General features: G+C 53.3%; 1 protein-coding gene across 27 annotated transcripts in view; it reads right to left on the bottom strand.

Moving 5' to 3' along the window:
* RPH3AL (rabphilin 3A like (without C2 domains)) overlaps positions 1 to 15,481 on the bottom strand; it is a 177,639-nt gene that overhangs the window by 44,547 nt on the left and 117,611 nt on the right. For all 27 annotated transcript variants that reach the window (XR_013535372.1, XM_078372333.1, XM_078372345.1 and 24 more), the window contains one exon: positions 9,682 to 9,856. Coding sequence is in view for 26 of the 27 variants with exons in the window: in XM_078372333.1 (XP_078228459.1) it covers positions 9,682 to 9,856 (175 nt within the window). In the remaining variant the exon portion in view is untranslated. The remainder of the gene's footprint in view (positions 1 to 9,681; positions 9,857 to 15,481) is intronic.

Raw genomic sequence — 15,481 nt, 5'->3', positions numbered from 1 at the left:
GACAGGGAGCTCACTCCTCTGTCAGATGCAAAGCAGTCAGTTCTGCAGATGGACGGCTATGGATCAGGAAGTCCACACGTCCCCCTGCCCCGCCTCAGCTCTGCTTGGGGAAAAGTGGCCCTAACTGGCCGTGCCGTCCATTATGTTTGACTATCAGACACTGAACAGAAATAACTGGGCCAATCACTTTTCCTCCCAAGTATGGACATGGGGTCCCGAGAGCGAGGTGGAGGTGGGGCAGGTGGGTGGCTTGGAGGGAGGGCGAGCTGCAGAGCAGACATCAGGAGCATGGAGCCAGCACAGGCAGAAGCAGCTCGGCCACCCCATACGTCTCCTGGCAGTCTCACCAGTCTTCATCTCTCGCCCTGCTACTGGGAGAACTTTCCTCGGCAGCTTGGCAGTAACCCCTACCTCGGAGGTCCCTGATCCTCACAACCAAAAATCCCTAACAGTCAGAAAAGCAGAGCCAGCAAGCACAGGGAGCTGAGAGCCCAACCCTGCATGGCTTCTGCCATGGGCAGGTGTGCACTGGGGTGTGGAAGCTGGGTCCCAGGTCCTCTACGCACAACCCAGTTGCTGAAAGGACCCTGGGCAGACCTCCCGAACTCATCCAGCATGAAGGACTCCACCACCTGCAGCTGCCCCAGAGGCTGCTCTGAGAATCAGCTGGCCGTAAACCACAGACCGCTGGGGCTGGGACCAGGACAGCTCGGAGGGACTCAGCCTTTCCAGAAAGATGACGGGTACAGGGCATGGGGCAGGGGCAGCAGGTTAGCTGGGGCCTCACTGGGGAAGGGCAGCCCCAGTAAACATTTGGGGCCTGAGCTGAACCAGACTGCTCAAGCCACACAGAACCCCCAAGCTTGCTTTCACCCAACTACAGACAGGACCACAGTTTAGGATTTCTAAAAAGCTGTCTAACAGCCAGCTACTGTGGCTCACATCTGCAATCTCTGCACTTTGGGAGGCCAAGGCAGGCAGATCCCGAGGTCAGGAGTTCAAAACCAGCCTGGCCAAGAGGGTAAAACCCCGTCTCTAGTAAAAATACAAAAAATTAGCCAGGCATGGTGGCGCATGCCTATAATCCCAGCTACTTGGGAGGCTGGGGCAGGAGAATTGCTTGAACCCTGGAGATGGAGGTTGCAGTGAGCTGAGATCATGCCACTGCACTCCAGCCTGGGCAACAGAGCAAGACTCTGTCTCAAAAAAATAAAAAATAAAAATAAAACTGTCTAACATCAAGTGAACCAGTAAAGTGATCATGAAACTCCCATTTTTCTTAAAAATCCCCAACTGGAACAAATCCGAAAACTTGGAATACTTTTCTGGAACAAGGGAACCAGTGTGTCACCCTGTTCAAAGCCATGTGGGAGGCCTGTGCTCCCCTCCGGTGAAGGGTGGAGGGTGGGAGGTGGCAGGATCCCTGCAGAGTCAGGCTGTGACCCAGGTCAGGCTATGACCCAGGCCTCCACAGAGAAGGGAAAAGGAATTTGCCTCACAGCCAGAGCTGCCTGTGTCCCCACTGGGGCTTTTTGGTTCCTCTCTAAGGGCATGGAATAGGGTTTTACACCCCATGAGTGGGGCTTTTGATGGTGCTGGGCAACATGATAGGGCCTCCCCAAATCTGCTCAGGCCACACCCAGTGACACAGCTTTCATGACACCCAGGATCTCAGGCAGAGAGAGGTCCACAGGGTGAAACCTCATGAACCCAGAGGTCCTGGCTCCTACCTGAGAAGAGGACGCATGTCCAGAAAGGCCTCTGAACGCTGGATGCTGGTGTCAGGCCCCTGCTGCCAGGCTCAGCCATAGCAGAGAAAGGCGGCCAGAAACGATGGAGCAGGCAGGTGGGGGCTCACACCTGTGATACCATAACTTTGGGAGGCTGAGCCAGGCAGATCACTTGAGCCCAAGAATTCAAGATCAGCCTGGGCAACAGGGAAGAACCCCATCTCATTAGCAGGTGTGGTAGTACATGCCCAGCTACTTGGGAGGTGGAGGTGGGAGGATTGCTTGAGCCCGGGAAGTCGAGCATGCAGTTAGCTGAGACTGAGCCGCTGGACGCCAGCCTGAATGACAGAGTGAAACCCTGTCTTTAAAAAAAAAAAGAAAGAAAGAAACTACAGGGCAGACCTAGGCAGTGGTGCCTCCGGGTCACAGCTCTGGAGGCTGAAGAGAATATGAAGGCACGTCCCATGAACTGTCCTCGGCATTGGAGGTAGAAAAGAACAACGTCCCATCTGAGAATCACTTCCACACATAACGACTCCAGCCAGGCTTGCTCTTCCAGCCGCCCTTTCACCTTCCTTTCTTTATAGTGACAGCTGGAACTGAGCACCCATCGTGTGAACATGAGGGAAAGACCAAGAATTGCAAAGACATCTGTCCTGACATCGCCATCATTCCTTCCTCTACGCTTCATATTTTACAAGAAAAAGATGGATTATTTTGCTGCTCGAACATGCCAGGTTGACATGGTTACTCCCAACTCCCACCCAGCAAATCTCTCTCTGCATAGGGTGGGATCCGGCTCGAAGGAAAGAAGCCTCAGAGGGGTGAGCCCAGCTCTAAAGGTATTCCAACCCCAGACCCCACAGCACTGAAAAGAAGCCTCAGAGGGGGTAAGCCCAGCTCTAAAGGTATTCCAACCCCAGACTCCACAGCACTGGTGCCTCCATTTATACCTCATATACCACAGGGGAGCTAAGAGACCAGGCTGCAAGAAAAAGCTGACTCCACTGCTGTCATAAACCCGGAGCAATGATATGCCAGGAAGAGTAGGGCAGAACACATACTGCACACTGCCTGCAGGGATCAGGTGGAGGGGGAGAAAGGTCACTTAGAGGCAGCCAGGTCAGACCTAGGGCCAGGCACCTGCCGTTCTCCACCGGCTCCTGGGGAAAGAAGGAATGGGTGGCTGGGCTCACCAAGGGGTTTGCAGGCAGATCCTTGGCCAACATCAACACCCAGTGCCCAGGGAGGGACAGAGTAGCAACCTCGGTGGCCAGAGCACCTGTCCTGAGGTGCAGTGCAGTCACTGGCTGTCCTTTGGAGAGAGGCATGGACATGGCTCGTCTCTCCCTGATACTGTCATTGTGTTATTTTTAACATTTACATCTTGTCTCTCTGCAATGTGTTCCTGGATACACACAGAAGGAGAAAGAAATCTAATTACACCAGCTCCAGTTATGAGATAGATCTGTTATTTCTCACTGAGTTGAAAAGCTACTTACATTTGGCTTCCATACATTCTTAGGTCTGTTCTGTCTCTGTTCCTGTCTATTCCACTTGTCTATTTATTCATTCTATAAATATTCTATTAATCCTGATGTCGATACTATATTGTTCTTATTGATTACAGTAACTTTATAGTAGGGTTTAAAATTTGGTTGAATAGGGCCAGGGCACGGTGGCTCACACCTATAATCCCAGCACTTTGGGAGGCCAAGGGGGGCAAATGACTTGAGGTCGGGAGTTTGAGACCAGCCTGACCAACACGAAGAAACTCTGTCTCTACTAAAAATTAAAATAAAAAAATTAGGCCGGGCGCGGTGGCTCAAGCCTGTAATCCCAGCACTTTGGGAGGCCGAGGCGCGTGGATCACGAGGTCAAGAGATCAAGACCATCTTGGTCAACATGGTAAAACCCCGTCTCTGCTAAAAATACAAAAAATTAGCTGGGCATGGTGGCGCATGCCTGTAATCCCAGCTACTCAGGAGGCTGAGGCAGGAGAATTGCCTGAACCCAGGAGGCGGAGGTTGCAGTGAGCGCCATTGCACTCCAGCCTGGGTAACAAGAGTGAAACTCCGTCTCAAAAAAAAAAAAAAAATAGCCAGATGTGGTGGTGCATCCCTGTAATCCCAGCTACTCAGGAGGCTGAGGCAGGAGAATCGCTTGAACACGGGAGGCAGAGGTTGCAGTGAGCCGAGATTGTGCCATTGCACTCCAGCCTGGGTGGCGAGCAAAATTCTGTTAAAAAAAATATTGGTTGGACACTTCTTTCCACTACCCTTGCTATTGTTTTATTTTGTTTTGTTTTTTGAGAGCTAGGGGTTTCACTCCATCACCAAGGCTGGAGTGCTGTGGTGTGGTCACAGCTCACTGCTGCTTCAAGCTTTTGGGATTTGTAGAGACAGTGTCTCGCTATGTTGTCCGGGCTACTCTTGAACTCTGGGCTCAAGCCCTCATGCCTTGCCTCCAAAAACGCTGGGATTACAGGCGTGAGCTGCTATACCCAGCCTACCCTTGCTATTCTTTAAAAGTGTTTGTTGTTGTTGTTACTAAGCTATTCTCTACCTTTGGAATTTTAAAAACTGAAATATAATTTATACACCATAAAATTTACCCTTAGAAAGTACACAATTCAGTGGTTTCTAGTATAGCCATAAATGTGTGCAACCACCACAATCTGATTTCAGAGCATTTTCATCAGCTCTAGGGGAAATCCTGTGCCCATCAGCCATCAGCCCCATATCCTTCACCCTCCCCAGTCCCTGGCGACCACCAAGCTGCTTTCTGCCACTGTGTGTTCTCCCCATCTCATATGAATGAGATCATGTGGCATGTGGCCTTTGTCTCTGGCTTCTTTCACTTGGCATGATGTTTCCAAGGCTCATGTATTCTCAGTACTTCATCCTTTTTCATGGCTGCATAATGCTCCACTGTGTGATTATGCCTTATTTTTTATCCACTCATCAAATATATGAGTTGTTGCCACTTTTTGGCTATAATGCTCCTGTGAATGTTTGTGTCCTTATGAATGGTAAAAATCATCTTGTTGGCCAAGGATGGTGGCTCATGCCTATAATTCAAGCACTTTTGGAGGACAAAATGGGTGGACAGCTTGAGCTCAGGACTTCGAGATCAGCCTGGACAACACAGTGAGACCACATCTCTATGAAAAATATGAATTTAAAAGTTTGCTGGGTGCAGAGGTGTGCACCTGTAGTCCCAGCTACTGAGGAGGCTGAGGTAGGAGGATCACATGAGCCCAGAAGGTCAAGGCTGCAGTGAGCCATGATTGCGCCACTGCACTCCGGTCTGGGCAACAGAGCAACACCTTGTCTCTAAAATTAAAAAAAAAAAAAAAAAAAAACAGAAATAATCTGAATGTCCATCAATAAGTGATTAATGAAATTATAATGCACTATATTAGGGGATTTTACTCAGCCATGAGAATAAGAATGTAAAATCTATACCTGTTGGCCTGGAGGGAAGCTCATGATTCTCTTCTAAGTGAAAAAAGCAGCATGCAGAGTGATGGGGAAGAGCCTATTTTTGTTGCTAAAACAAAAGCCCCACCTGTTTATCAAGTGTATGTTTGCAGGGACACAGAGAAAGGGCTAGAGATGAGGGAAGTAGAAGAGGTTTTTCTTCTTCATACACCTTTGAATTAACTTGCTAAAATAGATCATTAATTTTTTTTTTTTTTTTAGACAGAGTCTCACTCCATCACCAGGCGCCAGGATGGAGTGCAGTGGCACGACCTTGGCTCACTGCAACCTCCACCTCCTGGGTTCAAGCGATTCTTCAGCCTCAGCCTCGCGAGTAGCTGGGACCACAGGCACGTGTCACCACGCCCAGCTAATTTTTTTATATTTTTAGTAGAGACGGGGTTTCACCATGTTGGCCAGGATGGTCTTGATCTCTTGACATGGTGATCCGGCCCTCCTTGGCCTCCCAAAGTGCTGGGATTACAGGTAATTCTTATGTAATTAAAAATTAACAAAGAAAGTCCAGGCATGGTGGCTCACGCTGGTAATCCCAGCACTTTGGGAGGCCAAGGCAGGTGAATTGTTTGAGGCTAAGGAGTTTGAGACCAGCCTGGCCAACATGGTGAATCCCCATCTCTACTAAAATTACAAAACTTAGCCAGGCATGATGGTGCACCTCTGTAATCCCAGCTACTCAGGAGGCTAAGACACAAGAATTGCTTGAACCCAATAGGTGGAGGTTGCAGTGAGCCAAGATCACACCACCATACTTCAGCCTGGGTGGCAGAGCAAGACTGTCTTAAAAAAAAAAAAAAGATAGAAAATATTAACAAAAACAAATTAAAGGAGGAAGAAAAAAGAACCTACTCAGAAACATCAACCCCTTTCACTTGATTGTTCTGTGGATTGAAAAGTTCATGACTTGTAGTACCTATTGATTACCCTTCCTCTTCCAATGGGGCATGAGAAAGAAAATGGGGTGGGCTGGGACAGGGGAGAAGAAGTTGGGAGCTGCAGGTACATGAGCCTAAGGGATGTGGGGTGCAGGAGGGAGGGAGGGAGGGGGAGAGAGAAAGCAAGAGGGGGAGAGAGAGAGAGACAGAGAGAGAGAGAGAGAGAGAGAGAGAGAGAGAGAGAGAGAGAGAAAGGAATGGAGGTGGCAAAGAGGCTTAGAGAGAGGCTGAGGGAACGAGTGAGCTTGTGCTGTGTTTGGCTCCAAGCCATATCGGAGGCAGGGGCCCAGGAGGAAGAGCATCTGGTGAGAGCAGGTGGCTTTCACAGCCTCTGAGTATCTCCTGGGGCTGTCCAGCAGACCCCCAGTCCAGAGGAGCCTGCCAGTCTTAATGAAAACCTCGCCATAGGCCTTTCAGGTATTAAGGAGTGGGTAGGCAGTTCATTTATTCATGTAATAAGCGTCTATCCCATGCCTGTCCCCTGCCACGTGCTGAGGAATCAGCCTGTTTAGGACAGACCTGCCCACCTGGAGCTTCCTGTGTGCCAGGGGGACCAGGCCTCAGTGCTGGTCACTCTCTGTTTCCACTTGTGCATAGCTCGGGCTGAGTCTGGTGCTGAGGGCTGTGCTGTCAGATAGGCTCTGACGTGGAGCACAGCTACAGCCCTGAGCCCAGCAAGCTGCCTGGGACCGGGGTGCCCCAGGTGGTGGGGCTGGGGGTGGGGGTGGGGATGCCAGTCTCAGAGCTACAAAAGCATCCTCGGGGTCCCTGGTCAGCAGTGGATGGGACAGGCCCAGGGACATCCTTGTGCCAGCCTCCCAGGACTGCCCACTAAGGGTCATCTTCCACAGAAGCCTGACAGCTGTGAGACCAGCCTGAGCAGGAATGGGCACTGAGGTAGCTTAGGGGGCTTTCTAGAGGTAGGCAAGGCCATGGACTTTATCATGCAGCCCTGCCGGTTCCTACAAAGCCACAGAAGGGCTGGCAGGGGCTCATCCCCGGGAAGGCCTCTGCCCCCACCCCCAGGCTCAGGACCTCTGATCCCAGGCAGGGCCTCTGCCCCTGCCCCCAGGATCAGGACCTCTGGTCCCCTGCAAGACCTCTGCCCCTGCCCCCAGGCTCAGGACCTCTGGTCCCTGGGAAAGCCTCTGCCCCCACCCCCAAGGCTCAGGACCTCTGCCCCCACCCCCAGGTTCAGGACCTCTGGTTCTCTCCAAGGCATCTGTCCCCGCCCCAGGCTCAGGACCTCTGGTCCCTGGGAAAGCTTCTGCCCCTGCCCCCAGACTCAGGACCTCTGCTGTAAGGACAGTTCCAGCTGGCCAGGGTCGTCTGGCCTCCCACAGGAACCCGGCAGCCACCCTGTGTACCCCCGGGAGTACACAGCCAGGTCTGGGATGGCCAAGGGACCACACACAGTCAGAAAGCCCACACCTTGGCTTTGGCACACGCTGATCAGAGAGCACAACACAGCTACCCAGGAACAGGCCAGCAGCAGGCCAGGAACCCTAACCTATGTGTGGTCCTCCACAGTCACCCTACAAACATGGCACTTTGACTTTTTGGGGACAGAACCTCTCTGCTTCCCTCTGCCTCCCAGGCCACACCCCCTCCGCCCATGATAGTGGGATTCCCCAAGTTTAGTCTGGCCCGCACGCACCTGCTGCACCCACACATCCTGGCGCATCCCCTCTCAGAGTGGCTACAGATGCCTCCTGAGTCACCATTAGCAGCCTGGCCACCAGCCCTGACCACCCTGCTGCCCGTGGGCGGATACACATCACACAAGCTAGGTCACCTGGATGACCACGGGGCTGTGATGTGCCTGGCATGCTGCCTGGTACAGAGGCACCTGGTGGGGTGGTTTGCAGTCAGAACCTTGGAGGGAGAACAAGTTCACACAAGGCAGCCTCCGCATTGTCTGGCTGGCCTCCATGCAGTTAATAAACAATGTCTGCTGCAAGAGTGTGGGGCCGCTGCCCTCCTCGCCCGGGTAATTAAAAGGCCATCTTTTAAGTAATTAAACGGTCAAGTCTGCATGGCTAAAGAGGTGACGGCAGCTCCGCTCCTCCCCAGGGCGTGTGCATGTACATGGGAGTGTGTGTGCGTGTGGGCAAGTGTGTGTGCACGAGTGCGAGTGTGTGTGAAGATAAGCATGTGAGCTATTGTGTGCACGTGTGTGTACATGCAAGTGTGAATGTGTGCGAGTGTGAGAGCATGTGTGTGCATGTGAGCAAGTGCATATGTATGTATGTGTGCACATGTGGGTGCAAGAGACTGTATGCAAGTGTGTGTGTGTGTGTGTGTGCGTGTGTGTGTGTACTCTGACTTGGAGCAGACCAGACAGTGTCAGCTCTTGAAGTGGGGTTTAGGCCACAGCTGCCCCCAAGGACCTTCAGCTTCTCCCGTTCAACTGGCTCCAAGCAGCATTTCAAACCCACAAGTGTCCACCAGCTTCTCTGCTCCCACGTTCCGAGGAACATGGATGAATCTCGATAGGGTCAGCAGGTGAAAGCCTGAGCTCCGAGGGTGTCAGAGGGACCGGGCAGAGGACTGCCACTTCTCCAGCCCATCTGTGGCCATCCCTTCCAGGCTGGGCAGCCATGGTGCTCCTCAGGCCAGTGTCCCAGCCAGGCCTGCATGCCCTCCTCCCACAGGGACTCTCTGCCTGCCTGCTCTCCGCTGCCTCACATCCCACGTCTGTCCGAGGCAGCACTGTCAGGGGGTGAACCACAGGCACAGAGGTGTACACAGCATATGGCAGGGCCAGCGAGAAGACGATGCTATGAAGGAGCCGGGTGCAGAGGAATGAAGTAACAGCCTGCCCCCAGATCCCAGCTCAGCCACACCTGCCAAGGGAGCCCCTCCTGTCCTCTGAGCTGCGGGTTCACCCATCTGTCAATGCAGTCATTAAATAACTGCCCTTCCCACCTTCTGAGCCTGCTTTGAGACCAGGAACTTTGAAATAAAACCACAAACATCAAAGCCTCATGAAAGCTGTGGAGAGCGGTCCACAACCAGGTTCTGCCACCATTTCCCACTGGGGCGGCTGCCTGGGACACACACACCTTAGTGTGGCCACCAGAATGCCTGGGCACTGGGCCCAAAGCCCCCTTACTCATCAGGACCAGGGAAGCCAGGAGTTCCCCCTGACTGAGACACAGTGCCAGGAAGAGACGGTGCGGGCCAGCCCAGGAAAGATGCAGGTTTAATACACACCACGTTTCTGTGAAGACACAGTGCTGCTCATGGCCTCCTTGCTCCCGAATCAGTACTTGCATGTGAAACAACCCCCAGGGACCCTCCCACCACCCTCCTGCACAGTCAACCATCCCTTGCTGGAAGTCCCCGCTGCTCAGGAGCAGGTATGGAGCTGAGGGCACAGGGAGGGGCGCATCACCAGAATGAGCCTCGGGGATGGAGGGCATGGGGGGACTGGCCTCGTGCCTGCAAACTGCCAGGATGGCTTGACAACCCTGACTTCAGAGGCTACCTGGGAGAGTGGTGGAGGGGACTTACCTTTTCCTCGGGCCCAGGGGTAGATGCGGCTGCTCTCGGAGCTTCCGGTCTCTCGCTCGGCCGGCTCCACAGGCAAATGCCGGAGGTGGGGATCATCAGCTCGGCCAGGGGTCTTCAAGGGCAAGATATACTTGGGGAGCCCTTTGTAGAACCAGGCCCCTGACCTCTTCCAGACCTGGATGGAGAAGAGAGCTGCCTGGAGCACAGGATGCAGAGGGGCCTCCCCTCCTGCTCCTTGCCCAGAGGACGGGAGGCACGCAGAGAGCCAGTAGCAGTGTGGGAGTGGGAACTCTGGCTCTGCCCTCGCTGGCTGATGGGCTGGGCAGTCACTTACCTTCCCAGAACTCAGGACAACTTGGAGCTCAGTTCCATGAACTCTCCAAACTTTCTTTCTCTCCCTTGTTTTAGAGTTGAGGCCTTGCTCTGTTGCCCAGGCTGGAGTGCAGTGGTGCAATCATCACTTACTGCAGCCTTGACCTTCTGGGCCCAAGCAGTCCTCCTGCCTCAGCCTCCTCAGCAGCTAAGGTCACCGTGCCTGGTTTCACACCTACTTTAAAGACAAGCCCACGTCCTCTTGTTTCTCTCTTGCAGAGTGGGGACCTCAATACGGGCCTGGCATGTGAGAAATGTTTATGAAAACTGTCTGCCATTATCGTCCCTATCCTCCACCACTCAGGATCCCAGAGATTGCCTAGTCAGACCCCTGCCCATCCCTAGTCCTTCCCAGACTCTACTGGAAAACATCTAGTGATGGGAAGCCCACAGGCCACCAGGCACTGCCGAGTTTCCACTGGATCTGCCAGGGACCAGCACTTCCTGCCCACCAGCTGACCTCCCTGGCACCTTCTCTCACTGGCCAAGGCAGAGGGCTGCACGGGACGGACCCTCCCAACCACGAGTACCTGCAGACACCTCCCCAGCCCCCAAGCTCTCCTCAGTGCCACACCCAGACCCGAAGCTTCTCAAGGACAACACCCCTGGTCCCTCAGCTATTCCAAGCTCCCTCTCATCGAGCCACCCCCTCTCGCCAATGTTTGTCACTACCCCTCAGGAGAGGGGCTCAGAAGTGGCCACAAAGCTCCAGACTTGTTCTGGCTGCCCCCAGGGCACAGCCACCAGCTTTCCACCTCTCTCCTGCCTGGGTTCTGTCTTCCTCAGGCCCTGAGCCTCCCAGGAGCTCCTCTTGACTCCACGTAGTCCCACAGGGCCTCTGAGAGCCAGGTGGGTCCAAGGGTGCCTGCCAGGACCCATGCAGATGCAAAGCGTCCCTTTATCACTGACCTGGGAAAGAGAGGAGTCACCCTAAAGCTGGCAAGACAGACACCCCCGAAGGCTGGCAGAGCCCCAGGAAGCTGGGGATGCTGACCCTGAATTCTGGGTCTCGGATGCACAGCCCCTTGGGCTCTGACGGGTCCTTCTCTTTCTCTGTCACCCCCAGCTTGGACATACAGGCTCCCTACTCCTATTGTCCCTGGAAGCAAGGTTGAATCAATGGCAGCTGCCACATACTGGCTGTGTGGCTTTCAGTGAGTTGCTTACCTCTCTGAGCCTGAGTTTCTTCATTAACTACATTGATTAAATATGATAGCTGCTAAGAAAGTTGAAAGTGCTCATCAGAGCAAATGGCACCCAGAAGGTGTTCACAAGATGCCATCTGCCTGCCTCCTTCCTGCCCCTGCTCCTCCCCCTCAAGGCTCCAGGGCAGAGCCACAGAGGCTGGAGGGAGAGCCAGGCTGGGCCGCATCACAGCAGGTGCCTGCTCTTCTCTGAGGGCTTCTCATGAGACAGTCTCTCCAGCAGGAACAGAAAGGACCCGCTTCCCAGGAGAGCTGCTGATTAGAATTCAGAGCAACAGCTGAGTTAAGGTCTCTAAATTTTTAATGCCTCCTTCAGAAAACACCACATGCTGTATAATCTCTTTTCTGATGAAGGAAATAAATTCAGGGCATTTAGTCAGGAGGGGTGGGAGTGTGTAAAGGAATATTTGGCAAGAAACCTCAACTGACTTCACCCTTTTCAGAGCAGTGCAGGCCAAGGTTCTGAGCAGATGTCCGAATTTGAATCCTGGGTCCGGCACCCAGTACCTGTGTGACTTGGACACGCCAAGCTCCCTGGCCCTCAGTTTCTTTGTGGGTAGGCAAACAGGATCTGCGCTCATCTCACAGGGTGGACTTGAATGAAGCTGAAGCCCCAGGGTCCAGCGCCTGTGGCACAGAGCAACCTCTCCACAGAGGAGAGGCCCATGGGTACCCCTGCCACCCTCTTCCTCCCACCTGGAACACAAATAGCTTTACCACCATTGGACCAATTCCCTACTTGAAGAATTTAAAATCAGAAAACCGGAATCTGCCGATTCTGAGACATTGCTTCCCACTCCCCAAACATCCTCTGTACCACATAAATACTGTGGGATATTAACAAGGGCCAGGTCAAAAAAAAAAAAGGTTTTTAATCACATACACTTGAAAAGCATCAGGTTAAACCAAGTTCCATCACTGCAGGACTTGTCAGAGCCTTTACTATGCTAACGTGCACAGTGTTAGCCGACAGGCAAAAGAACACACAGTGCTCTGGACTCAAAATCTGCCTGGCTGGCTCTCCTAGAGAAACTCGACCTTAGGATGGGTCGAGTTAGTGCCTAGGATAAGACCTTAGGCACTTATCCGGCCAGCACTTACTGTCCACTCGTGAAGTGATGTGTATCGGCCTCTCCAAGGAGGCTTGAGGCACCTCCTCATGCTGCAGAGCCCCAAGCCTGGGACCACCAAGTCCAGACAGGGTCCCGGGGTGGATCCCTCCCTGCCCCTGACAGCCACCCTGAGTGGAGGGCCTGGAACCTGTCTGGTGGGATGGAGGCGTCATGGCACCCACTTTGGAAAACCCTTTCTGATCCCCTCGGAGCCTTCCTACCACACGTATTTATGTGAATGGGTAATGCAGGCACATAGTCTAAACATCCACAGCGCAAAAGTAACCAGTCTCCTCCCCCATCCCCAGAGATGTTTGAGGAAGCTCAGTGATTATCTCTGCTTTTCAGGTGGGGAAACTGAGGCTCCAACAAGTTCAGCAATTTGCCCAAAGCCAGCACATATTCTGTTGGCCTCTACTCCACTCAGAAGGCCCTAGTCCCACCCAGCAGTTTACAGATGCCAGGTGGCTACTCACTAATAAAGCGGTTGAGTGGTGAATAAATCCTGAGTGGGTCAGATGTCAGGGTGGGCTCTCAGAACCCCACAGGCAGGAGGAAGAAGCAAACAGCAGCCACCACGGCCACCCTCTCTCTGGAGAGCTGCTGCGAGGCTCATTAGAGCAGCTTCCCAAGTCCAAGAGGCCACGGCAAGGCCACGGGGGCCATGGGGTGGGGCTGGCTGAGCCTCCCATTGCTCTGAGCAAAGGCTCTGAGCACGCCACCTCCCTGTCCTCTGCTGTAGACTGGGCCTGGGGCCAAGCCCTAAAGAGTCGTCTGTGAATGTCGGGGCCTGCGCAGGCTTCGAACCGCACACCACACTGTCTCCCCCACTTGCCACAGAAGCTTTCTCTTTTTTGCTTTTTTTTTTTTTTTTTGAGACAGGGTCTTGCTCTGTCACCCAGGCTGGAGTGCAATGGCGCAATTGGCTCACTGCAGCCTTCACCTCCCTAGGCTCAAGTGATCCTCCCACGTCAGCCTCCTGAGTAGCTGGGTCTATAGGTGGTGTGCACTGCATTTTTGTATTTTTCTAAATTTTGTAGAGATGGGGTTTCACCCTGTTGCTCAGGCTGGTCTCAAATTCCTGGGCACAAGCAATCTGCCCACTTCAGCCTCTCAAAATGCTGGGATTACAAACATGAGCCACCACGCCTGGCCTCCCCCCAATAACCGCGTCTTTTTCCTGAAAAATACCTACCTAGCATACAAAATTAGCACAATAACAAAAGAGTAAAATGAAACTAGGTCACCTATAATGTTACCGCACAGAGCCAGCCCTGCTGAGCATGGCTGCGTGGACTTTCTTTCGCTCTTTCCCAGGCACACGCACTATTTGTTTTTCGTTTTTTTTTTTTTTTTTTTTCAAAACTTGGCTGAATGACTGTTGGCAGCTGTGGGTCATTTGCTGCAATGCGCCTCAACCTACAGTCTGCTGCCTTCCTGGGGAAGAGGCCTGGGGGTGTCACCCAAGTTCCTGTAATTAATCAAATGGACCTCCTATTTCAGATGGAAAGAGGGACAGAGAGGAAGGGCCTGGCCGGCTGTGCTGGTGGAGGGGAAAGCCCAGTGAGCCTCTCCTGCCTAGCCGCCCTGCCTCCTGTGGCAGACCACAGCCCCAGCCCAGGCCTCAGCCTTGCCTCTGCTGCAACAAGCCATCTCCCATGCCCACCCCACTCAAAAATCAATGCTCAGAGGAGTTCTTTTAGAAGACAAAGAGCACAGGATCCAAAGCCTCAGGGTGAATTGCCATTGGTACTCAGCCATTTGCGGCTGGTCAATCTTTTATTTTTGAGACAGGGTCTTACTCTGCTGCCCAGAGTGCAGTGGCACGATCATGGCTCACTGCAGCCTGGGCTCAAGCAGTCCTCCCTCAGCCTCCTGAGCAGCTAGAACCACAGGAACATGCTACCATGCCCAGCTAAGTCAACCATTTTTGAACTATATAAAAAAATCCCATCAACCTCATACAGTTCACCCCAACATTTACACTCAGCAGGGGCAATGGCCCCACCGGCCTGCCAGGCCATGTTGCTCCCCGGGATCCGTGGGCTGGGCCACGAGCACCCGGCAGATCAGTCACTCGCTGTGAGTCCACCGTGATGGGGCCTCTGCTCTGATTCCCTCCTGCTGTCACTGAGGTCCAGGTGGAGGGTCTGAGGGCTCACCCTGACCGCCCAGCATGGCCAGTGATCTGGACCCGCATGAGCAGCAGTAGGTCCTGAGTCCCAGCACTGGGTGGACCAGAGCACACAGATTTGTCACCTGGTATGGGAGGTGCACCCACCAGACATGCATAAAACACACTGTTGGTATTTTGGAAAATGCCTTCCACAGGGGAGAGCAGGTCTGGGGAAGTGAGGTGCAAAGGACCTCAGCTGGGCTGAGCTCTGAGCTGCAATCCCCACCGCCATGCCAATGCATGCACACCACAGACCTCTCCTCAATGCCTGCCCTTATGCTGCAAAACACACAACAGTTGTCTTCATCACGTGCCTTCTGCTCAGTGCATCTGGGCCCATCACCCGCCACCTGGCATCCATGTTTGCCCCTCCCCAGAAACTGTGGCAGGCAAAGGCCTGGTGGGAATTAACCCCACCCCACCACAGACCATCCCACTGATTGAAAATCATCTACTTTCTGGAGAAGCTGAGCAATTCTGCAAAACTCTACTCGGCTCCCCACGTGTGGTTTGCTGTGATAAGGCCAGCAAAGCAGCCAGCCTTGAAAATCCCATTTAATGAGAAAAGCCCACAGCCACCACGGCAGTGGCCTGGGTGTCCGGCAGCAGCAAACACTCCTGGCACAGCAAATGCTCCTGGTGCTGCCGCCCTCCCTGCCTTGTGCTCCGCTCCGAGGTTTGCATTACGGTTTCAGCTCACGGCCAATCCGACTGCAGATACTGATGGATATTCGCCAAGCTGTTCCCAGGAAATTTTAATTACCATGATAACAATTGCTAATCACTGGCATTTCCTAAGCGGCTGTGGCTGGAGAAGGTGGTAATTGTCAGGCTGGTGCTGGAAAGAAGGGAAGTCTCAGGGATCTGCCACTGGAGGAATCTGCCACTGGAGGAAGTGGTGCAGGGGGAGCCTGAAGACCCTTCTCTGTCCATTG

The sequence above is a fragment of the Callithrix jacchus genome, chromosome 5 (assembly GCF_049354715.1).
Source record: "Callithrix jacchus isolate 240 chromosome 5, calJac240_pri, whole genome shotgun sequence".
NCBI lineage: Eukaryota > Metazoa > Chordata > Mammalia > Primates > Cebidae > Callithrix > Callithrix jacchus.
Note: the sequence above shows the minus strand (reverse complement) of the source record. Positions and strands in the feature narration are given on the sequence as shown.